This window comes from Stigmatopora argus, chromosome 10 (assembly GCF_051989625.1).
Source record: "Stigmatopora argus isolate UIUO_Sarg chromosome 10, RoL_Sarg_1.0, whole genome shotgun sequence".
In the NCBI taxonomy this organism is placed as follows: domain Eukaryota; kingdom Metazoa; phylum Chordata; class Actinopteri; order Syngnathiformes; family Syngnathidae; genus Stigmatopora; species Stigmatopora argus.
The window spans coordinates 9685614-9710585 of NC_135396.1; the positions used below are offsets into that span (position 1 = coordinate 9685614).

At 43.2% G+C, this 24972-nt stretch overlaps 3 protein-coding genes across 4 annotated transcripts in view; 1 reads left to right on the top strand and 2 right to left on the bottom strand.

Annotated features, from left to right (window-relative positions):
* Positions 1-28: 28 nt before the first annotated feature.
* dnajc30b (DnaJ (Hsp40) homolog, subfamily C, member 30b) lies at positions 29-1291 on the top strand. Its single transcript, XM_077611073.1, has one exon. It carries the CDS (start codon positions 83-85, stop codon positions 1115-1117), a length of 1035 nt encoding a protein of 344 aa, XP_077467199.1. The 5' UTR covers positions 29-82; the 3' UTR covers positions 1118-1291.
* Positions 1292-1532: 241 nt separating this feature from the next.
* sh2b2 (SH2B adaptor protein 2) lies at positions 1533-21716 on the bottom strand. Of its 2 annotated transcripts, XM_077611072.1 has the most exons (10): positions 20990-21716; positions 19702-19978; positions 11504-12443; positions 8331-8432; positions 8168-8259; positions 7860-7963; positions 7630-7788; positions 6799-6995; positions 5636-5810; positions 1533-3935 (listed from the first exon to the last, which is right to left on the bottom strand). In XM_077611072.1, exons 3-10 carry the CDS (start codon positions 12410-12412, stop codon positions 3592-3594), a joined length of 2082 nt encoding a protein of 693 aa, XP_077467198.1. In that variant the 5' UTR covers positions 12413-12443; positions 19702-19978; positions 20990-21716; the 3' UTR covers positions 1533-3591. The 2 variants fall into 2 exon arrangements, with proteins under 2 accessions (XP_077467198.1, XP_077467196.1); XM_077611070.1 differs by lacking the exon at positions 20990-21716 and having other exon boundaries at positions 19702-20299.
* Positions 21717-22624: 908 nt separating this feature from the next.
* cux1b (cut-like homeobox 1b) overlaps positions 22625-24972 on the bottom strand; it is a 70526-nt gene continuing 68178 nt past the window's right edge. The window contains exons 16-22 of the mRNA XM_077610685.1: positions 24302-24408; positions 24115-24231; positions 23964-24047; positions 23836-23892; positions 23688-23768; positions 23544-23608; positions 22625-23100 (exon numbers count right to left, since the gene is read on the bottom strand). Of these exons, the coding sequence (XP_077466811.1) occupies positions 23052-23100; positions 23544-23608; positions 23688-23768; positions 23836-23892; positions 23964-24047; positions 24115-24231; positions 24302-24408 (560 nt within the window). The 3' untranslated portion in view covers positions 22625-23051. The remainder of the gene's footprint in view (positions 23101-23543; positions 23609-23687; positions 23769-23835; positions 23893-23963; positions 24048-24114; positions 24232-24301; positions 24409-24972) is intronic.

The window sequence follows — 24972 nt, forward strand, 5'->3', positions numbered from 1 at the left end:
CTGTCATCCTTGATTCTTATTGGTGTATTTTGCATGACGTAGACGGAAGTTGGGTTTGTTTTCCCCGTTCAATGAAGGGGAAATGGCGGAGGTCGCCCACAAGCTGGGCGGCGGAGTCTGCCGGATTTCCACCCTCAGGTACGGCCAGAGTCGACCGGTGTACTCTGGTGAAGCGTGGCGTGAAAAGGACTATTTTCCAGCATGCCGGAATCTTGACATTTTAACGTGGAATGAAGGCGACGTTCGGCTAAAATGCATGAACCCAGAACCCAAAATAGAAGTCAAGCCAGCTGAAAGAACTTATCAGGTGACTAAAACTTGCTTGGACGTCCACTCTCCTCGTTTTACAAGGTTTGTTGTTCGTGCCAAAGAGACTGTGAACGGTTCAAGCAATTCCTTACTTGGACCTTGGAGACTTTCCGGGAGTAAAGGTGTTGGTCGCGGGCACCTTAACGCCCACATTGCGTTAAGCCACCAGCTTCGAGCATACTGCATTGCCCGGGTCAATAAGTCAGAAAAACGGCGCATCTTCTCCTTTAAATCCAGAAACTACAGCTGGGCGAGGGATTCTAAAGATGCCCCCTTGCACAGAAACAGAATGGCCTATTATGACCTCCTCAAAGTGTCCCCCAATGCAACCCAGTCCCAAATCAAGACAGCCTACTACAAGCAGTCGTTCATCATCCACCCGGACAAAAACCCTGGAAATGCGGAATCCGCTGTGCGATTCTCCGATATCAGCGAGGCCTACACGATTCTGGGCAACAAAACTTTGAGAAAGAAGTACGATCGGGGCATCCTGACCACGACGGATGTCCACGGTGGAGGAAGACCCCCATCCAAAGACACCCCAAGCAGATCCAGCAAGCAGCAAACCACCTCCAGGCGGTTCTCCCAAACGGGAGGAAGGCCCATATACGACTTCGATGCCTTCTACCAGGCCCACTACGGCGAACAGCTTCAACGGGAGCGAGAATTACGAGCCAGGAAGGAGAAGGAACTTGAAGCCCACAAGGAGAAAATGCGCAAGTGGAGGGAATACAAGATGATCGACGGGACGGCGGTTTTGTTAATGCTCGCAGCGGGCATCCTCTTCATGAGCATCACACAAACTTGAAATATGAGCAGGACAACTTGGACAGCTCAGGTTTTAGTCTTCAACAAAGTACTTGCCGATGCCAAGTAGAGAGACTTGAAAAATCCCTTCCATTTATTTGAATAAAGTACTGTATAAATGTATCATGAAAGTGTAATTATTCCTGCAAAAAAGAAATAAATGAATGGCATCCAATGTCTGAAAAGTTCTGTACATTGTGGTTTTAAATAATAAAAAAGTACCTTGGGTCTTATTTACCAGTTTAGGATGTAGTCAGCTGGGATATGCTCCAGCACCCCCGTGCAGAAAAGTGATGATTCTGTTAACAAAAGAGGATTAGTAAATGGGATTTTACTTCAAAATTTTGCATTCATATGACCATTTAACTACGACCTTAAGTTATGTAGCTATTCTAAAGAAGTGACCTGAATCTAAATAGTTTGTTCACATTTTATTCACAGAAATATAAAGTAGCATGTCAAGTATACGTCACTTTGTACAAAATTGCACAGACTCTTCAAAACTCGGTCAGACAACGGAAACAAATCAACTTTGAATCTTTACCAAAACAAAGGGGTTCCAAGGCTGCACACACTCAAAATGTCAGCCAGAAAACTAATAAAAATATTTTTTTGTTACGCTAAATAATGTGTTTGGGCCGTGTGAGAAGTCTGTGATATGTAAGAAGGGGCCCTCGAACAACAATAAGATTCAAAAGAGAAGAAACTAAATTTACAACAGCGAAGGAACACGAAATATTGTTTCCAAAAATAGAATTTAAATTGGCACATTAACCTGCTGGGCTGTCTTGGAAAACGCTGCCGGGTGGCCATTTGGACATCTTCTCGATATGTTCCTCCTGTTGACTCAATGGTGGCCATTTACAGCCAACCCTCCCTTAGTCAAATGGATTGGACAGTATATCTAAGGTACACTTTACCCAAAATGACAAGCTGGCACAAAAAAATGAATTTACAGAACCACACCTTCACTCACGTGGATTAAAAAAATAATAAAAGCCAGTGGGATAGCAAAATGGTGGCCACCTTGAATATTATGCTGCTGCTTCACAATTAAAACCATTGCAAATTGCTGTAGAAAAATGCATGATTCATTTTCTTGCTGCGTTCAAGAAAACTGGGAATTTGTACGCAACTTGACAAATTACCACCCCAAAAGTTTGGTAATTTTCCCATCTATTTTATTAAAACCTCGTACATATTTACCTTTAGAAGGGAGAAAAAAGAAATGTTGCACCAGGAAAGCTGCCCTTTCCATAGATTGGGTTTTTGAGAGCTACAATATAAAGGAATATATGTTCTTATATATTACATTTCTAATGATACAAATATTTTGGAATATATATATTAGATCTAATATACTATAGAGGAATGTAAAAAATATAGGATGTTATTCTACACAGCATACTATTTTTTTTTGTAAAAAAATAAAGACCTAAAGACTCAAACACTTGGTTTCTCTACAATTCTATACACAAGCAAGACGAGGTTTAAACTTTAGTAATTGATACTATTAGTGTGGTTGATTTGCTAAGTTAGCAAGTTGCACATTTTTGGAGGTAACCCAAAAATTACGATTTGCATCTTTGTTGTGGTGAGCATTGCTATGTTGCCATTTACATTTATTTCATTGAGGGATAAATTGCACTTAAAATTTGTAGTATTTGTACTCGTTTTGGTCTGCCAAAGGCCTCTTGTTGTTTATTTGTCAAACAACAAAAGAAAAGTCTTATGTGCTTATCAAAAAATGCTTACATTTTAGCTTAGAAAAAACATCAGTGAAGTTGTACTGTTTCCAGAATGTCAACAAACGAGGTTCATTTAGTGTTGCTTTTAACATTTTCAATTGGACATTTAAGGTGAATAATTTTGTCAATTGAGGTTGGGTTTCCGACCAAATAAAAATACCAAATTAATTTTTGGGGGATTTTGGTTTAAACTAGGTTCACATGATAACTCTGTTGTCTGACCCTTGATGCCTGCGTCTATGATGGTTTAGGACCCCACCTCACCTCCTCGTGAAAATTGTCTGTAAGCGCCAATGTTTCGATGGTAAAAAGACAAAACCCCAGGCCCAAAATGTTGACTTCCCAGTTTTCTCAAAAGCAGCAAAGACCCTCTATGAAACCCGTCTTTTGTGTTCAGATCCTACTCTATGTGTGTGCAGATTGCCTCGGGGGGGAGGATGAGACCCCGTATGGACTGGGAGCAGCTTTCCAAACATGAGCCTGGCCTTGTTCTCATTTCCAACTCGGGTGTCGGATGAGCTCAATCGGAGCCATGTGAGAAGAGGGTGGTCACTTCCTGTTGCTCTTTCTGCCTACGCACATCCTCGAGTGTCATCTAAGCGTAGCCCTTTGTCGCGCCTCATCACGATGCCCAGCGCAGCTGCGCGCTCCGGCCAAGTCGCCGCTGCTCTCGAATCAAGAGAAACAGGAAACCGCCGTCATAACCCAAACAAACGACGCGGCACGCTCAATAGAAGGAGTACTGGTTCTCCACGGCTCGGGCCCGTCGGGTCCCGTCGGGGTCGTGGTAGTCCTCCGAGGCGCCGCCGGAAGCCTCCAGCAGGCGCTCCGAGCTGGCGCTGCGGCTCTGTAAGCCCCCGCCGGTGCCCGGGTCGCTACGAGAGAGGGAGGGGAGGGTGGTGGGCGAGGAAGAGGCGCTGGAGGAGAGCGGGGTGTCGGCAGAGGCGGCGGCGGCGACGGCGGGCCCGGAGGAGGGTGAGATCCCGGGCGGGTGCGGGGCCGACTGGGCCGAGTCCGGGCGGCAGCTGGCGTCCGCCCTGGGCGGCGTGATGAGTGGAGGCACGCTCACCTCTGCGGATCGTTTAGAACAGATACGTTAAGGTTGCGCCTGATGAAATTTTCACAAAATGATGCCATTGGTTGACGGCGTAAGTCCTCCTAGTCAAAATGAGGTGGCCGTCAAGCATCGTCAATGGCACTGGAACGTGTTAATCAGTTAATACAAGTACAAATAACTACTTACTGTAGCGCCTTAGAATGCCACAAGGTAGTGCCAAATCCACTAATTATAATAATTATTGTCAAGGGAGAAACATTTATATCTTGATTTGTTTTGCCTGGATTTGTACTGTAAATGGCTGCTTTCTGTGCATTCCCAATTCACTTGCCATTTGGGATTGTCTTTCAAAATGATGACAATTTTCTGAATGAAAATCTACTGTTAAAGTTAGAATTTGTCTTAATCATGATGAGAAATAAGGGCAGGAACTGTGAGAAAACAGATTTTTTTCTTCATGGGCATAATTCTAGTAATTTCAATACTCATTGTGCAACACCACAAGTTAAAGCAAGTGTGACAACCAACCCTGGTCTACCCAACTAATAAATGTTCACGATTCGCAACAGGGGTGATTCCCTATGAAAATTCAGGATTTACCGCGTCTCGGTGATACTCGTTGAGCACAAGGCTTCTCTTTCACAAACAGTGCGGACATTATTTTATGATCCTTTCTCAGTGACTCTAGCAACACCGGTGCCTGAGCAGTGTATCAATAACGCCTTTTATAGCGGAATCAAACCCCGGCTCTATGTGCGACACAGTGGGCCCCTTTATGACCACCGAAGCAGGGCTGGGTCGGTGAGTTTGGGCCGTTGCGGTATAATCGCCCCCTCACTCCCCCGTACAGGAGGGTATTCATGGCGTGCCAGTGCGGAGGGTCCATGCGGTGCAGGTTCATGGAGTTTCAGCCCCGTTCACTTGTATGCAGAGAACACAACACGCGAGAAGGTTCTGTACCAACCTCTTAAAAGTTTCCAGCCTGAACTTGGCCACTAAGAAATGAGCTGTTTCACGTGCCCTGGTTGAAGTGTTATGTGAGTAGTTGTTTTTGTTTGATTGCTATCCCGTTTGCAAGTCGAATCGTTCTGCAAAGGTTTTGAAATTGATCACGATTTGACACGCATCTGATATTTTAATGATCGACTGCAAGATCTTCGATCAGCATGAACAACTATTGGGATGTGCTGACATGGTAAACAATACGAACACGTCACGTTTAACTAGGGTAAGATGGCGGCGCACTGATCGAGCAATAGCAGGCACAAGTATAAGTGATTTTTTTCACGTTTTATGCAATATACTTTTTTTCTTCTTCTTGAATTTCACATTTCAAATGTTGTTTAGCGTTTTATCGGTTTATTTTTTCTCTATTTTGAAATAAAAGAACGTATCGGCCGCAATGTCTTGCGTTATGGCGTTTTGTCTAATTTGTGCGCATATAAGCCGTACCCTCAATTCAGGCATCATTTTTGTGTGTTACAAATACGCTTATGTGAGAAAATACAGTACCCTACTAACTAGCATATTCAGCAACGACTTTTAGTTATATTTCATCCGCACTGCAATAATTGTTTTTTTCAATATATATTTTAAAAAAGTGACATTTAATGAAGTGAACTTTTGTTAATATACACAGTCTTTATGTAATTTCCCTACAAGTACAGCCAGATGCAGTATTGGCATTCATATTTAAAGTTTGGTTTGTCCATACCTGCGTTGGCACTTCTCTGCACTTGAACGTAAGACCGTAGCGTGATGTCCGCCGACCCTCCGGACTCCAGCGGGATGGGATGAGCGTGGAAGTGTCTGAGCATGTCCGAGACGGTGTGAAACCACAAATGGTGGACGTGGCACTGCCCGTTGTCGTTGACCGACAAACGCAAATGCTGCGGTGGGGAAGGAGAACAAACGGTTCGCTTCAGTGAATAGTTGAAGCCGACGCGGTGAGACAGGGGTCAGAGTCGGACGGAAGCGTGCGTGCGTGCGCGACTGCGTGCGACACGCTGGGCCAGCTGACGGCTTGCTGCACACGTTTGGCTGACAGGATGCAATGAGCAGGAAACGTGTTACATAATAAGACTGGAAATGAGTGAGAAGGGAGAAAAATACAGATGCAAAACATATTTTGCTCCCATTTTTTATGAGCTAAACTTAATGATCGTTTGCGTGAACAATTAGGAGTCGTTCTTTGCTTAAACCACAGGTGCGATATCATGATTATGGTAATAATTCATCTTAATGTCGGGTCGGGTCGTTCTAGAATTGAAGAGTTATACGCCATATACTTCAAATTCTAAATAATTGATATACAAAATGCTCAAATAGGCAGCTTCTGAGTAAATGTATTATTCCTAAGAGAAAAACTAGTAAAATATTTCATTTTTAAATTAAAAACATTTTTCTCTTATCCCATACCGGCAATGAATGGCATATAATTTAAAATCAGATTTGGTAGAAATAGCGAATCCCATGATATGCCAGACTTGATAGCATCAGGCAGCTTTCCAAAAAAATAGGTCAAGCAAATTTACGTCATTGCTTCTATTTTTGTAAATGTTAGCGTTGATTGACTGTCTTACTCTACCCCGCGTGACCCTACTGTGCATATTATGCTACTGCTGAGAAAAATCAAACGATAATTTGGTTTTTCAAACCTTGTGATCATGCCAAATATTGGAAAGACCACATAAATCATTGTATATTTTTTGTGTCATTCATCTGTAAATAGTTTTCCATCATTTGATACTGTAGTATATTAGCTATTATTGATGATTATGTAGGAGAAAAAAAGAGAATTGAAGACTTATATCCTTAAGAATTCTAAAGCTAAAATAGAAGAAACACACTATACATTTGTCACATGTCATTCCTCACCTTGGCTTTGCCCTGGAAATTGAACGTGAGCACATACTCGCCAGGCCGGGTCTCACTTTGGCGGATCACGAAGAGCCCGTGACTTCTCGGCCCGCCCGCCAGCACCAGCTGAGCCGCACGGACGCGCGACAGCGTCCCGTGAAACCACGGGTAACCGGTGAGGCTTGCGTCTCCCTCGGGCTCCTTCGATCCTTCTCCTGCCAAACAGTGATTTTTTTAGCTCTTCTGAAATTATTTTGGCCAATTACCAGGTTACTTCCTTTTGGTTTTGGGTCATTTTGAGGCTAACCGACATTGCCTGCCACTGGGGGCGCCATTTTGACTGAAGAACAAATGTGTGTACAGTAATCCCTCGGTTATCGTGGTTAATGTAGACCAGACATGTCCGCGATAAATGAAAAACCGCAAAGTAGGGTCACCACTATTTAAATATATAAATACATAAAATTTTACTTCACTGCTTAGTCCTACTAGCAAGCGGAGAACGGGGGAGTGGCTTCTGCTTGCAAGTTTCACCGTGGATTTTCACATTTTTATGAAATTAAAGTTTATTTATTTTTTACATCAGTACTGAGTTCCAGTAGCAAGCGGAGGAAAGGGGAGTGGCTTCCGCTTGCGAGTTTCAGCGTGGATTTTCACATTTTTATGAACTTGCAAAAGAATAAAATTGACAAAAAAACGTGATAGTTGAAGCCGCGATATTCGAGGGATTACTGTATTTCATTCTGTATGTATAGTAAGAAAGGGTTACAAAGTAGAAAGAAAAGCCCCCTGACTTAGTAGTTGGTATATTTGACAGCCCTAGTCCAGAGCAAATTTCCAAATGATTACCTGCTGCACTGTTGGAGCTCTGGGCCTCTGGGGACTGGAGGAAGCGCTCTAAAGGCATATGGGATGGATGCTGAGTGAAAGGGGGTTCCCTGCAACGCACTGATGGGGCACTGTAATGCTCTGCCGCCACACATAATCTCTCTGGAGCTCGGTACAAGCCTAAAAAAAAGAGTTTTTCCTTATTTACGAGACAAACGACGGCACGAGCCAACCTTGACGACGGTGCTCACCCTCGGAGAGCAGCTCGCAGCTGCAGGAGGCCACCATGGAGGAGTCTTTGGATGAGACCTGACCGTGCGGACACGACGCCAGCTCGATGTCGTCGCCGCTGTCCCTGAATACGAGCACGACAGATCGTTTAAAAAACAACCTACTAATTTGTCGTCAACAAGCAGGAATCTCAGTCATTTCTGTGTGTGTTTGTGTAAAGGAAGCCTGTCAAAAGCTTTGCTAATTGGATGATTAATGATTGTATGTTTCATCACTACGCCCCCTTTGTTTGCTTTCTTTCGGAGCAAATATTTAGATTGAGGTTTACCCGGGGTCTATGCAGTCCTGGATGTCAGCGACCCAGGAGTTTTTCTGCAGCGAGTCGATGGTTTCCAGGATGTATTCGCCCCCGTTCTCCACCTACGGAGTCATAAGTCAGAATTGGACATGTGCTGGAAGATCTCATTTGTAGGCGTCTGTTCGGTTCTTACCTTTAAGACAAACGTATTGTCTTTGTCAGGCATCTCCAGGGGCATGGTGGTCCTCACCTCCACAATAGCTGTCAAGGGGATGTTCACCTTGGCTTTTGAAGACTGAACATGGAAAAGAAAAGGTACATTTAAGTCAAAAGTGAAGGAACAGAAAAAATATTTTGGTCATTTATAATTTGCATTGTTGGTTTAATCCACTTGGATAAACTAAACTGTAAAACTAAACCAGAAAACTGCATATACCATTCCTTAAAAACATTTGTAAATTAGCATCAATTTAATTCTCAAAAAAATGAATATTGACACACAGAAACTCCTCTGTAACAACATCTTTTTTTCTTATGATGTATTATTGAAAAAAAAGGGGTTTATTTTGAGAATAGCATCCGGTGCATGCAACATATTCCAGGAAAATAGCTATGATAATCTAATTAGCAGTTCAATTCTATACTAGTAGCCCAAAATAAGAGCGCTTTAGAACATACAATTGACAAGGATCCAAGGTTAAAATAACTCTTTCACAGTAAGACACCATACTTAAGGTTAAAATAGAGTTTCAAACATAACCATTAGGCGACCTGTCTTTAGTTGTATGGTGAGCAGGCCTCCAAATGGTCCTTCATGCATGATAATTAAGGGCCCAAATGAGTCATGGCGTGTCCAGCCACACCCCCCGCCCCCAGTCGGAGAAGCACTCAAACACGGGAGGCCAATTTTTCACGCCATCATTGGACTGCGACAGACACAAAACAGGAAGCGTTTACATCATGTGATCAAAGAGCCGAGACTCTGTTTGCCCTCTGCCAAGGATAATCTGAACATATCCAAGGGGTCTTTCATTACGTGTGTGTGTGTGTGCGTGTGTGTGTGTGTGTGTGTGTGTGTGTGTGTGTGTGTGTGTGTGTGTGTGTGTGTGTGTGATGGTCTGCTCGGGCTTATCAGCTGATCTGTCTGGAGTAACAGCATTCTCGTCTTGATCTTGGCCCTCATCCACACCCGCAATTCCTGTCTGAGGATCACATGTCTAGCGTAAACTTGCCTTATGAATCGCTACCGGTAAGCCTGAGGCGACCAATGTTGCCCCCCTTACCCCCTCCCTGTTTCTGAGGAAATAAAGTAGCATACAAGGTAGCGCAACTAACCGGTCCGAGATATTTACTTTTTCTGGTTTCTTCCTTTTTTTGAGGTGGTGGAAATAGTAACCTAAGACTCACAGAGAATGTAAACGAATCCGTTGCGTATGGCACTTTCACTTCTGGGTTTTATGACCACTGCTGATTAAACATAAGTCTTAAAAGCATACTTGTCAATTTATGTTTTCTCATATTTTATAAGTTTTTTGATCATTACAAATTGTGTACGCTGAGAACTATTTTTGTACGGGATTTTTTTTAAGTACGTTTTTTTTGTAAAAAAACGATCTCGTTTGACCCATTTCGTCTGTAATCCAGATTATCTTGCTAATATTGTCATGCTCTAAGCATGATATGCGTATGCACATTCCCTTTTCACTATATACATATAGCGGGTGAGCAAGCAATGTACCCGGACAGTCAAGCTGTCAGCATCATACAGCGACATCGACAGAATCTTGAATTTAGTGCATACTGATTGGGCACCCCATCCACTAGAGAAAATTTGCGACTTTTAAGGGTTCTCTACGTGAGTAAATATGTGCCACGTTGCATTTGTGCGTTTTTTTTATCGCTTAATAAGGGGAATGGCAATCATTACATGACAAAAGTCAATTTTTCCAAATTGGAAAGTGATTCACCTATTTTAACTAGTACGTCGTCATTTGAGAAAATGTGATTAGAGGCACAGTACACCACATACTGGCTGCCAAATTTATGCTAAATATTCTAACAAACTTGCCTATATAGATCATTTGGAGTCTGCTGAACTCTTATGCATGTTTTTGGAGCGTGGGGGGAAAGCACCTAGGGGAAAACCCACACATGCACAGGACTAAAATGAGTAAAACATTTTCTATACCCCTCTCAGTGACACAGTTTGCACTAAGCGGAGTGTACAGTACAAGATTGTGTTGAAACACAGAAAAAAATCTGAGGCTGACCTCAGACTTTTGCAGGAGGTTAATTTCTCCATCAATATTTGAATCAATGATTTGATGGGACAGCAGGGTGTGTGCGGTCAGCGGGCGTCTGCTGTGTCATCGTGCGGCAGCCAGGAAGGAGACTGCGCTGGTCACTTTAATCATCCGACACCGCTGAGTTTGCACTCCCGCTCCCGCCCGCCATGTGAAGAGGACAGTGCTAAGAAAGCCTCTCCTGGTTTATGGAAGTGCTCTTTTTTCACATGTGGACGATAATAGAACGCCGCGTGTGAGAGTGCTGAGGAACAACAATCGCATGTTCCCTTTACGGGTGACTCATACGACTATTTTTGGTTCTTTGTTGTCACCGTGTGCCCGAGATGAGGAAGCGATCGGAATTTTCTGCGAGAGTGGTGGCAATTTTTGCAACTTACTGACACCTTTTGGTTTCGAGATCCCACAATCAGTTCTTTTGTTGCACTAGCCCAGGGGTAGGGAACCTATGGCACACAAGCCATGCGTGGCTTTTTTATGGGTGCATAGGGCTCTGAGCGAGGTCTGCCTCACATGTCTAGGCTCCTGGGTTCGATCCCAGGTGGGTCCTCATGGGTGGAGTTTGCATGTTCTCCCTCGGTCTTGCGTGGGTTTCCTCCCACGTCCCAAAATCATGCATGCTAGGCTAGCTGGTTGCCAAAACCTGGCTATGATTGGTTGTACTTTGTCTCCTCGTGCCCTGCGATTGGCTGCCTGGTGTCCCAAGTCAGCTGAGATAGGCTCCAGCACCCCCACAACCTTTGTGAGGATAAGCGGTTTAGAAAATAAATGAATTAAAAAAAAAAAAGACTCTTCTGAGTGGATACTCATTAATTTGCAACAGCGTAATATAATTCAGAGTTTTTTTGTCCTTTAAAAGTGACAAAATAACAAAAAAAACGCACATATTTTCATGTATTTTTTTTACTTACCGAGTGTGGCTCTGAAGGAATAAAATTTGAAAATATGAATGGTTAATGGCTATCGCTGTCAAAAAGGTTCCCGACCCCAGCACTAGCCTATTCCTCATCTGATATTTGGAAGGCGCGACGCGACGATTGATAAAACCTTAGTGACCACGAACCTTTGGCGGCACGTAGAACTCCAGCAGGAACCTGTCGGCCCCTTCATCCCTCTTGCTCTTCCTCAGGAGAAGGCGGCACTTCTGCCACTGCGCGGCGCCCATACAGTTGGTGTCGTCGGCCACCATGTACCTCAGCGCCCCTTCCCTCTGGATCTCCAACATCTCGGCCTTGTGGCCCTGGGAGCTTCTGGATAGTCTCAGTTTTTGGGACCACTTTTCTCCCCCTGCCATCGTCGTTGCCGTCTCACCTCCGGCGGTTCCGTTGGGCTTCCTGGCCGCGGAGGGACCGTCGGGCTCGGGGGAAGCGCGGCGATGCCACATCTCCTTCACCCCGTCCACGACGCATAAGCTCATGTTCCTCAGCGAAAAGCCTTTCTTGAAGCGAGCTTTGGGACGGCTCGCCGACACGTCCTCGGAACTTCGGGATTGACCGAGGGCGGGCGCTTTGTGCGCGGGCTGAGAGCCACGGGCGCCGCTTCCCCCGGCTTCTACGCCGCCCCCGCCGCTGTCCATGCTGTCCAGGGATTCGCTGGAAGCCCCGGCGTCCTTGCGTCTCTGGTAGAGCTCGTGGCTGTAGGACAAGGGGCAGCTCTGGATCCCCAGAAAAGGAACGATGCCGTACTTGGGCGCGACGGCGGAGCCGTCCTCCCCCGGCGAGCACGAGCGCTTCTCCCGAGCCTGGCTGAGGGCCGCCGAGAAGCACTCCAGGAAGTGGCGGGCAAAGTGTTGAGAGAAACTGGCGTCGGCGCCGGGCGAGTCGTAGCACGGGTTCTCCGACAGGAAGCGCTGGAACTTGTCGGCGAAGTCTACGGCCGAGGCTCGGGCGTGGAGCTCGCAGAACTCTCGCCAGTCGGGCAGCGGGCACGAGGATGAGAGGTCCGGGCTACCGGGCGCCGCCGCTCCGTTCATCACTGGGCCATGCCAATCCGCTGAGGAGAGGCTAGAGGGGAAAAGAAGAAGAGGACAAGGTTTAAGATTGATATACAGGAAAGAATGGAGAACAAATGTCGGTCTGGATCCAATAAAGAATGGTGTAGCTTTAAATCTTTGACGCATGTCATCTCTTTCCATCCTCCTTTGATTTCCTGTTATTGTTCTACTATTGCCGTTTTATTGGGTCGAATGGGAACGAGAACACGAGGAAACGGCGCCACCGTGAAGGAAATCGCCAGCGTCTGGTGTGGCCCAAAGCGTGCCCAGCTTGACTTTGGTCACAAGCGATTGGATTACTGTAGGTTCTGTCAGAGGACTTTAAAGGACGCTTGGAGGGTCATCCATCTTACTCAGTGATGATGACAAACTTTGACCAGAAAAAATTGTGTTAGTCGTTTCTAAAATGAAAACTGAAGACAACTTTTTTTTTTTCCACGACCACCGGAGCAGGGGAGCCAAACCAATGCCACGAAAAGCCAAGAGGGTCCTAGATTTCGTTGCAACCAACAAAACACAAAGTTTAACCAATTAATTTACCGCTTATTAACCAATTACACTAGATTTGATCTGATTGATGAATCTGGCAAATGGCAATACTAAATACTTAGCAAAAATAAACGAATGCTAGTAGCCGTAAAATGAAGGCAAATGCAGTCTTCCCTCAAATATCGCAACTTCACTTATCGCAAAATCACTTTTTCGTGATTTTTTTTCTGCTATTAATTTTTTAAAAGTTCATAAAAATGTGAAAATCCATGCTAAAACTCGCAAGCAAAAGCCACTTTTGCTACTAGGACTCAGCACTGAAGAAAAATAAAAAGATAATTATAATAGGGGTGACCCTACTTCATGATTTTTCGATTATCGTAGCCATGTCTGGTCTACATTAACCGCGATATACCGGTAGATATACTTCATGCATATGATCTGTAAAGATTGCTGTATGCTGTTAGCCACCCACGTTAGCCGCTAACATGATCATCCAGTATTTTGGCTATCGATGGTTGCATAATTTTTTTTTTCTCACGCTCGTGGAGAAACAACTTTAAAGATGCGGAATTAAAGACATTTAGACTATCCAAAGACATTTTCATGATTTCTTTCCAAATACATATGTTTGAAGATAACTACTTGTGTGCTGAATTGCTAAATTCTTGCAAATTTGGATAGCATTGGATTTTTGCTGTACTTCAGACATCCTATTGAAGATAAACTAATTTTAGCAACAGTCTCTTTTCATGGGGTCTAACGCAGACCAGCATAAAAATCCCAAAATGCGATTGGTCTCCACACCGTGATTTCCAGTCACGCGTGCTGTTGGTCTGCACACCAGCGATAGCGACACATCTGCAGAGAAGCATTGCGCCGCAACACACATGTTGATCCTATTATTTGTTTCTGTGAAGCATGAACATGAAAGAAAGTCAAGAAGGAAGTAGGCAGGCTCGGCGACACACATGCGCGTACACCCCCGCGCACAAAGGGATGACAAACATTCCACACGTGGTGAAAGGCCATTAATGCGAAATACGACACACGTGCGAGACAGTGCCGGACTTTCTTGGAGAAGCGGCTTGATTGCTGACTCGATGGCTGCCATTGACGGCAACGGGCACTCGAACCATTTAAGTTAATGATTGCGTCAAGATATGAGCACCTGTCTGACTCAGGAATGGGATGGCCGTTTCCACGACAATAAAAATGAGGACATTTTTTGGAATTGAGTGAAGAAAGAAAAAGATAAAACCCAACTCAAGCATCCTTCCCCAACAATCCTTTTTTTACACGATAATGTAGCAAAGGTATTTTTTACAGTGCTTCTAAGGAATATTGTTCATTACAAGATGTTATGATGTTTAACATATGTAACGTAATAGGGGAAAAATAGCTTATCATCCAAATAAATTCAAATCACAGTTCTTGATGGATTTTTTAAAAGTAAACAAATTATGTAAGCGTACCTAAAAAAGAGAAAAAAATTAAAACAGCACCACATCGACGTGACACAAAAGGGGTTATTATATGTGGCAGAAAAAAAATTATATGGTATTATTATATTAATATTCCGATCAGAGTCATTGATAAAGCACAATACTGATATTTCCCTTGACCAGTGTAATGTCTCCTTCCAGGAAAATATCAGTATATTTTCCCTCAGTCAACCTAAGGTGTCCGAACTCCATAAATATACGATTCCTTCACCATCTACATGAATGAACCCATCATATGATCTGCATTCATTCAGCAAGGCCGTATCTATTCAGCTATTTAAAAACCATCACCGGGCCAACTTTCCACTCATTCAGCAAAACAACAAGAACACCAGAGGTAGAACGGTGAGCTGCACGGATGAGGATGTGCTCCCATAAGAATTAAAACACACACACACACGCTTTCAGAGTCAGCATGAAACTGAAGCCGTGGGACGAGAGGAAGTGGACAGCTCGGCCTCAGCACGCTTCGGCCTTATGATTGACAGTCGGGAGGAGGACCTATGAATGAAAGAAGGAGCCAAGGGAAGGCGGCTTCCATGTTTTGGCTGCAGCTGCTAAAACAATCCAGCGAGTGTATATGTGTGTGTGTGGAGGCGGGAAGAAACGCCAAGCCCCCCAGCCCGCCCCCGCTTTTAAACCTCAAGGCCACCGGAGCCAAACCTCCTTCCGTTATCTCGTCCCTATCTGTTGTTAAGATCTACCACGACTGAGCCTTCCCCTTCTCGTCTCCCCCACCCCGGGGGTGAGGAGGGCTTGATATCTCTGTCAGATGCTTGGGAGTTGCGAGTGTAACAGTAAACTGAGAAAGGAAGGAGAGGAATTAAAGTGCAGAGTGGAAAAATCCGATTTTTCGCCTCAAGGGTGACAAACGGGATGCTTCGTAAACGGCACCAGCAGTGGCTGACCTGTCGCGATGCAAATGTCCCAATCACATATTTGTGAATGGGAGTCCGAGTTCCCTCATTTTGAGAATCTGCCAATCCGGAGGAGATGTATTAAGGGGCGGGAGAAGTACCGTATTTTCTCGCGTATACGCCGTATTTGTCGCTAAAAAAATGATGACTGAGTCGAGGGTACGGCTTATATGTGCACAAATTAGACTTGACATGCACAAAACTACAAGGTGACAAGGACAAGATACCCCATAACGCAAGACAAATTCATTTTGAAGTCTATGAATGAAATTCAAGAAAAATAATGAACCGTGTCTTGCATAAAATGTGGGAAAAAAACTCACTTGTGCCTGCCATTGCCCACTCGGGGGCGGGGGACCATCTTATCTAGGGATGGCAAACTAGACCGCTACTGACACGCTTCCTGGTTGTACTGCTCACGTGACAATCTTTTTTAATTCGTCCAAGTGCAGGCAATACCCTTTTGGAATGTGCAATCCAGCAGTTGATACTTTGTATTCATAGTTTTTCAGAAATGATCTCTCTTAAGATTTTCTCTTAAAGGTAACACATTTGTACACCCTATTAAAAACCATGAATATCAAGGTGAACATTGTGAATCATATACGAGAGAAATTTTAAGGGTGCGGCTTATACGTGGGGCGGTTAATATGCGAGAAAATACGGTGATATAAAACATACTTATAACGTACTATTTTGGAATTAAAATTAAAATGATGGGAAAATTGGCTCGATTTTGGACAAGAATGGAAATGTACCATGTTGTGTTCATCGCGTCAATATTGAACAAAAATGTGTTGACCTGGAAAAGAGGGATGAAATCCATGTTTGTTATTGGATTTTCTTGGATTTTTTGGGTGATGTCAGTATAAATGTGTACTCATAAAAGCTTAGAGAACTGACCTTAAAACAGGAAGCTAACATTAAACCAACAGGAAAGTAGTCCACACCCTTCAGTCTGATATTGAAAAAAAACATTTTGACCAAAAAAAAAAAGGTTGAAATAGGGATCATTTTCGGATTTTTTTTGTCAGAATAAAAAAGACTGTTGCTATAACTGTTGTTTTTTTCTTCTTCTCAGAATATACATTATAATAAAAAAAACCAACTTTTAAAACACCTAATTTTCAACTAACATTTCCAAGCCCATCTGCAAAATTTAATCTAATAACACAGCAATTTTTCTGCAGTCATGCGTTCTCTCTAACTATCATTCTATAAACCACAAAGCAATTGAAAAACAAGATACATTTTCAAGACCATTATTCAGTAGAATACTTGATTTGAAAACAAAATGGATCATTTCGGGCCTACGGATTAGAAAAAAATAAATAAACATTGCTTGGCCATCTCAGGGTCACGGGGTGCTGGAGCCTACCCCAACTGACTTCAGGCCAAAGACAGACTACACCCAAGACCGGTCGCTAGCCATGGGGTCACCGAAATAATCTATTTTCTTAAATATTCACACTTTCTGGCGACGGATGCGCTTTTCGACCAAAGACACGGCAGCGAGTGCTTCACACGCCCCCCGCAAGCTGCCTCATGCCAACAGCACTCCCGCAGTGATCAGCTAATGAGCATGATTGGCCGCATCGGGCGCTCCCCCCAGGCGCTTTGGGTCCGTCCGTGTTTGCTAAGATTAGCCCGTAGGACACGCGCACATGCATCAACAACACAACACGGTGACTACAGTACACAGCGGCACGCAATCTCACAGTGAATTCATTAAGGATGTTTTCTTACATAAGATGTAAATAGGGCTGCGGAGTTAGGACATTTCAGGACAAAACAGCTGTCGAGCCACAAACACACACACAAACATCCTCAAAACACTCCCGCAGTAAAACAATGAATTGCCGGTAACACGAGGAGCAACATTGATCGGATTAGGAACGATTGTGGGAGTGTGGGAGCGTGTGGCGTTGGGACAAAAACCATGACTGAGGAGAACGTCAAAGGCTTCAGATCAGAAGTAACAGCCCCTTGCCCCGCCTTGTTTCCAATGAACTTTGAACTGACTTCTGATAACCCTTGAGGCTTAGACGTTTTGGCCTGGACAGGACGGCAGGGAGAAGAAAAGTTCCTAGAGCAGTGGTGTCAAACGTCAATGATACTGAAAGACGAGCGTCCACAGCCAGTTTAAGCAAATTGGACATCTATCATTGTCAATAGCAGATACATTTGTGACACTTCTTTTTTTCCACTTTGCACTTATTGGCTACTATTAATGCCCAATCTATTTATCGCGATCTTTAGTCTCCCCGTCAAAAGGCATTGGGCATTTGTTGTTCTCAATGGCAGAAAACAATTTCAAGAAGCATCTCCAACTCATTCTTTCTTTCTCAAAATCATTTCATTTTTCAAGTGTCATCGTCCCATCTAAAAGGCATTGACACAACATCAACCTGGAAATGTTCCACTTTCAAAAATAGCATTTTCATATTTACAGTAAAATCTGTTTTCCATCTTTTCCCCCCCTGGTTCTTGTTCTCCATAAATAGCAATGGCATTTCAATACAAGCACTGGAACAATGGAGCATTTTCTCAACCTTCAGCTTTTATTTATTTATCTAACACTCGTCGACGCCGTTGTTCTTGACCAACATCGCCGACAAACAACGGCGATCCGAACTGGACAAATCTCTGCGACGACACCACCGCACAAAGAGCAATCATTCATAGGAAAACTCACGTGAAGACGTATGCATTTCCCAGATGGCGACGCCCGAGCGCACAGATCGGCGACGAGCCTCCGCCATCACTAAACAAGACCGAGGCGTCCATATGGCATCAAGCGATAAAAGGACGGAGAACGTGTGGGAGACGCACATTCCATCGCTGACTGCCATTTCCTGTCACTCACCCACCAGGTCTAACTAATTTCACAGATGACCACCGACCTCCAAATACACTAGGAGCGTGACACCTCTTCAAGCTTTTCATTTTTTTTGGCGCGCGCACTCCACGCAACATTAGAAACACCTGCGACATCACCATCAAAAATGCTCAGTAGAATCAATGACGCTGTCACAAATTTAACACATACAATACGTTCCCTAACTGAACTCTTAGCTCAAGGCACTCATATCTCAAATCCTCTGTCTGTATATTCATGAATGAACATGGCAACCTGTAAAACACCAGGAGATAAATCGCTATGTAAGAAGTGGTTTAAAATACTCTCTGAAAACATACAGTATAATATTAGAACATACATTTTAAAGAGGCGTATAGTTTCTGAATCACAATTTAATGATTTAATTTGATGGTTCTCATTTTTTGACAGCAAGTATCCCCATAAAAATGACATTTGTTGCCATCTACAATTAGTCTTACAGACTTGGATATATTCGAAAACTCTGTATTTTCAAACAAAAAAAGTCATCACATACTTTGATACTATGTAAAAGGGGGAAAAAACTCCCTAAATATGCTATAAATACTCCTTGAACCTAAATAGGCCTGAATTCTCTCCAAACTACTGAAACACTAGCCAATATTGAATTGAATTAAATGCCTTTATTGAGATTATAAAAATGTAATGAGATTTAAAGCTTGATCATGAAGTGCACAGATAGATAATCAATATAAATAAGTAGCCAACATAGATTAGTGAACATGAATAAGTTACCTCATACCATGTAAATCTCTCTCTGTAAGCATGATTGAAATATTCCTGAATATCATCAATTCTACCCGAGCCCAATTAACTTTACCTAGCAACATGCAACTGGAAGAAGAAGCAGAACCTTAGATCTTGACGGATCAAATTCCCTTTTAGTTTAAGATTGGAAATCTATCTAGTTGTTTCAATTTTTCCTCATTTGAATGACAATAGACGAGTCTGTAGCCTGTTCCGAGGGGCCTTTTTCTGGCTCACCGAATGGTAATGGGGCCTTTTCAAGGAGACACCCGATAGAAAGTCAATAGCAAGCCCAGCCAGCCAGCCAGCAGAAGCAGCAGATCCGGTGCCAATAGTGGACTTCATGAATGGAGGCTGCCTCTGCTCTTCTTCAATGGCTCACACATCCAAGCAGCAGATGAATGGCAGTCTTTGGAGACAACACCATGCAGACGCCCACCCGGACAAGACCACCACCACCAGCCAGGGGGCAGGCTCTGAGATCCTCTTTAAATACTGATAAACGGATTATAAGAAGACCCATAACCCCCTCCCTCGTTCGGTGCCTCCAAAAGTGACTTAAGCGCCTGTCCAAAATGTCCGATATGTCGCACACGCCAAAATAAAGCCGTCAACATGGCTTTCCCCCCCCTCGCACATCACACATGACAGACAGCATGAAAGAACAGATGGATGGATGGATGCTGGCACATGAAAGCGGGGCTCACTCACCTCAGTGCGGGACTGGTGTCATGACGACGACGGCTGACGGAGGAGATACTGCCTCGTGGGGTCCTTTTCCTAAGGTTTGGAAGTCCACCGCCCCACGCGTGTTCCTCCAACTCCGCCCGGATACGCCTTCTTCACGGCCCGACGAGCTCCTTGTCCATCCCCGCTAAGTACGCAGTGTGAGCCAGCCTGGCTGTGAGTAGCTGCTCCCGAATGTCGGTGCCTGCCAGACAAGCTAGCGGGAGGAAGATGAGGCACGACTTCCGGTTTGGCTCTTCCACTATACAACCTCGAAATACGCCAAATGAACTCATTCTCACAGGCTTTGGGATACAAAAGAACCTTATTTTAAAAATAGCAATCGATGTGTTATTTTAGTTTCAATAATAAACACAAACCGCTTGACAAACTGTCTCTGATTAATTACATTGACCTCACGTGTGTGACCTCGTTTTTCACTTTGAAAATAAACGAATCGACTAGTTTTTAGTTAGTAAACTTCGAAATTTTACAACAAAAAAACAAGTGCGTCAGAGTTTTAAATATAAAATGATAACCCCAGTCAGCAAAACCAAATGAGTGAAAAACAATGTCCAAATTAAGTACTACATCACTCGGCTATATTTTCAGTAATTATCTTTAGATGCATACGACTATACTGTATTCAGATTAAAAACAAATCTATGCTTTTTTAATAGTGTGTGAGAGAGACTGTCCACACTGCTTGTTGATGTTTGCCACTTAGTAGCTAGCTAGCTTGCCGAATACACATCCTTTTACGCTAATCCCCTCTGAGAGGAATGACGTTGGCTCTTTCACAATGGGGGCCAAGGGCCACATCGTGATGGCCTAGCCGAGCAGAAGACAGCTGCTGCCTTTGGTGGACCCGCTAGTTGCTAATCCAGGCAGTTTTTCAGCCTCACACCTGATTAGAACCATGCAAAAAAGCTGTTGTGCACCCCTATATAGGACAGCGATGTCAAACCCAGTTTGGTTCTTGGGCCACATCAATGCCAACTAGATCTCATAAGGGCCAGACCAGTTTATTTTTGGCCCAAAATGAATTTACTTGCTGTCAATGGCACTGAAAGATAAGCATCCATAGCCAGTTTTACTGAAATGGACGTCTATTATTGTCAATTGGGAGCAACGAGTTCGTTTTGCGTCACGATTTTAGGGTGTTTACATGTCCACTTTTTTGGAGGGGGTACCAATCCCGGAAGCACGTGACAGGGGTGATTCAGCGAGATGCATTGTCAGAGCAAATCGTGGAGCAACAACACTGAGCCACCTGACAGAGGAGCTCTGTTTCCATGGCAACACCCAGGGGGAGGAGAGGGCGTGGGAGGGGGTTTTTGCCGTGGGAGGAAGGAGAACGATGGGAGAAAAGAGAAATAGTTAGGAAGCTGAAACGTTGCTGAGAGAATTGAGTACAATCAAATGAATGAGCATGTGCACACACACACACACACACACACACACACACACAGACACACACGTAACCATGCAACAGTTCTCAGAAGAAAAATGAATGAGATTTAAAGCAACGCGGCACAATGGATCCATTGGCAAGATTGGGGACTTGCTTTAAAAAAAACCTAAGAATTAAATCACTAAGAAAAGATGACATCATTGGGGCAGAATTCTTCACGTGCCATTGAAAAAGGCTAAGCATAAATAAACAAATAAAATGAAGGGAAACTTCAAAAACAGCATGCCATAAAATAATGGAAAAATAAAAAAACAAAGATCGAGCTGTAAATCTAAAATTAAAAACAAAAGGAACAAAGTACTAAATATAACGACTTTAAACAATAAAATTATAGAACTAAAATAAACCACCTACCCATATAATTAAAACAGAATTGGGAAAAACAAATAAAAAGATGCCCATCGAACAACAATTGAAGTATTTGAAGAGAATACACGTTCAACTTAGTTAGATGTAATCGTCCTGTAAAAAAGCAGAAGATATACATTTTTAACTCATCTTCAACAATGATGAAAAATCTCATTTAAAACCCATTTGTATTGGGGAAAAAAACTAGTATTTCACTGGACTCCCCTGACTGAAAACTACATACTATACAAGAAGCGTAGCAGAAGGCAAAAAAAAAAAAAGATGCACACGTCAAATCCACTAAATAATTCATACCATAATAAAGAAACAATTTGACAAATTAAACTTTGGAAGAGAAAGAATGAAACGAGCCATTGTTCCCACCGACTGCTTCCTCACCGCAGGATGACATAAGCGCTTCCCTCACACTGGAAAACGGTAAAGAAACACGACACAGCTGCCTAGTGACTTGGAATTAAGAAACAGTGACCCTTAAGCGCCGCTGCAAAATAGCAAGAAGCCATTAGGAAGTAAATATTTTAGAAGGGGGTCTTGTGAAAGGGCAGGGGTCGATTGGGTGATAAAAAAAACAACAAACAAACAAAAAAACATGCTTAAGTGCAGGAAGTCATTCTGCTAAGAGTTAAACCTTGGTGGAGTTCTTTTTAGACATTTTAATTGCTTGTATAGGTAATACAACCTATATAAATTCAATTTAAAATGTAAAAATATGGATGGACAAGTCAAATGAACTACGACCGCCCAGTACTCAAGCAAAATTTGACACTATACTGCCATCTTTTGGTTTACTAGAGTAGCTATATAACAAAACAATGATTGGTCAATGGCAAATTTGTTCATGAATTATTATGAGATTTAAAAAACTGCTTTTATAAGTGGTTTTAGGGGATTGAATAAATAGAGCATTTTATTTTAGTCTCGCGAAAAAGAAAAGGAAAAACAAAGCAAATTAAAACATAAAGGAACAGGTAAAGGAAGATCAAGAAGAAGGAACAACAAAGCGGGTGACGTTTTGAGCCCTCCCTCATGCGGTCTGATAAAAATAAACGGGGTTAAATACTATAATTTGCTGGATAATATTTATTAGGGATAAATGTGCAATACAGAGAAATTTCAGTAACTATCATGCATGTGATGTTACTCTAAAGATCAAGTGATTTTGATGTCGTCTTCTAATTTAACTGACTAACTGTTGATTGATTATACACTAGATTTAATCTTCATTGGATTGCCGGCAGCCCCCTCCCTGTCAAAATCAAATGGACGTCTATGGCCGTCAATGGGACTAAAACATAATCATTTACTGCTAGCAATCACAGTCTAATCCCCAAATCGCTCATATTTCTTATCTCTATTAACTGTAATTTAAGATGGAAAGCAAAGGAAAGGAAAAGCAACACTGCCCCCTCGTGGGGTCGTCAGCGAACTACAACAACAAAAGCACATCTGACTCTTCACGTGGAAGTGTGAATGAAGCTAGACTGCCTCAACCTTACAGATTTGGGTCGTCCTTGTGGAAGCGATGCAAGTGGTCGGAGTACCTAAGAGGAAACATGAAAAATATTTAGTGTATTTCAGAAAAAAAACATTTCTTTTTCAAAAAATGTCCGGCGGAACAGTCTAAATGTGTGTTAACATACACTAAAATAGTTAAATTAATAGGTTTATTCATATATCTATTCAATATCAACCAAAAAAATAATATATATAACGAATGTAATCACATTTAAAAAAAAAAAAATCTATGACAAATGTAAAATTAAAAACAATTACACATTAAAAAAATATTTAGATAATATAAGCCATAATCGATTCAAATAAAATTATATCTGCAAAAATATTGTATAGTATAAATGACTGTTTTTTTTAGTTAGCAATTAACCTCACAAGAGTCACGGGGGGTGCTGGAGCCTATCCCAGCTGACGAGGCGGGGGACACCCTGAAAAACTATCAGTAAATGAAAATATAAAGATTTCAACTGACTTTTTAGCACAGAAAGCTGAGCAGTCTCTCCCAATGCTCTCGCTCCAAGCCGTCTTGTACAACACCTGTCAATCACGGTATGACAATTCATATTACGATGGATATTTGAAAGGGTGCGTGAAAACCTCGTTTTTTTTAACGCACCAAGAAAACCAGACAATGCAGAAACAGGGTGTAGAAGAAGGCCACGGTGCGCGCCGTCTTATTGGAGAGGATGGTGCGACCCTGCGGGGAAGCGAGAAGAACCAGTTAGCTTGAGAAGAAGGTTGAGGACGTTTGCGCGTAGCCATACCAGGCTCAGAGTTGCTTTATCCCAAGGGCTGAGGCTCAAGTAGCGCCGCTGACGCTCCTGCGGGAAATGACAGCGGCGTTCATATAATGTCTTCTAAAGGAAACTCACAGAATTCTCGAGTTGGGCACCTTCTTGCTGAAGGAAGTGAACGGATCCAGCCTTTCCTCGTACTGGGTGGAGTAACGCATCACCGTGTCGTCGTTGCCCCCGGCCTGCGGCGCAAACAAAAATGGGAGTGGCTTCCACGCCGGGAGGGAAAAGAGAGCGAGTCGTACGTACCCTGCCGCCGTAGCTCTGCAGGAACTTGATCTTCTCGTAGAGTTTGATGTTGTCGGCGCGCAGGCTGTCCAGCTCGTTTTGCAGGGCCTGCATGGTCTGCTGTGTGGAGCGGCTCTCCTGTGAGGTGACCGGGAGGAAAGGTCAAAGGTCACGAGCGGACCGCACGGGAGACGCCGACTTGACTTACGGCTTCCAGCTCCTGGTTGCGGGAGCGGTATCTTTCCCTTTGGCTGGAGATGATGGAGAGCAGAGAGTCCATCTGAGCTTGAGGGAGCTCAGTGTGGACACCAGGATCTGACAAAAAAACAAAAACACATTCAATGGAAAAGGAAGGAATGTTCAAGCATTTTACTCTGTAGTTAGTCATTAACTTGTTCAACTTTCAGGACGCATTTGTAAGAGGTTTTGCACCATCACGTGAGTTGTGAAGCAAGCAAAACTACGTCGCCATGTCGGATGGATTCCAAATCGAAAATGGCACCGGCTATAGATTGTTTAAGCAGAGAAGATCATTTTTTCCTGATATTCTTTTCCTTTCTACTGTTTGCAGGACGGAAGCCACATGATTTGTATTGGCATTTCGATGAAGGATTTGATGATGTCGATTGGCTTGATTTCCTCACAGAGATGGAGTTGTGCATTATGGTCTGTCTGATGGTTTACCTCAAGTAGAAATAAATTTAAAAAAGGATCTAAAAAAAAAGGGATGACTTATTTATCTATTTACATTGGCACTTGTGTCCAGAAAAATCAGTAAATTGAGAATGAAATAATAATTTCTTCGAAAGTTGAAGGTCCTAAGTGCCAACATTTGGAGTGAACACTCCCGCAAAGGGTTAAAAAGAAAAGAAATACACA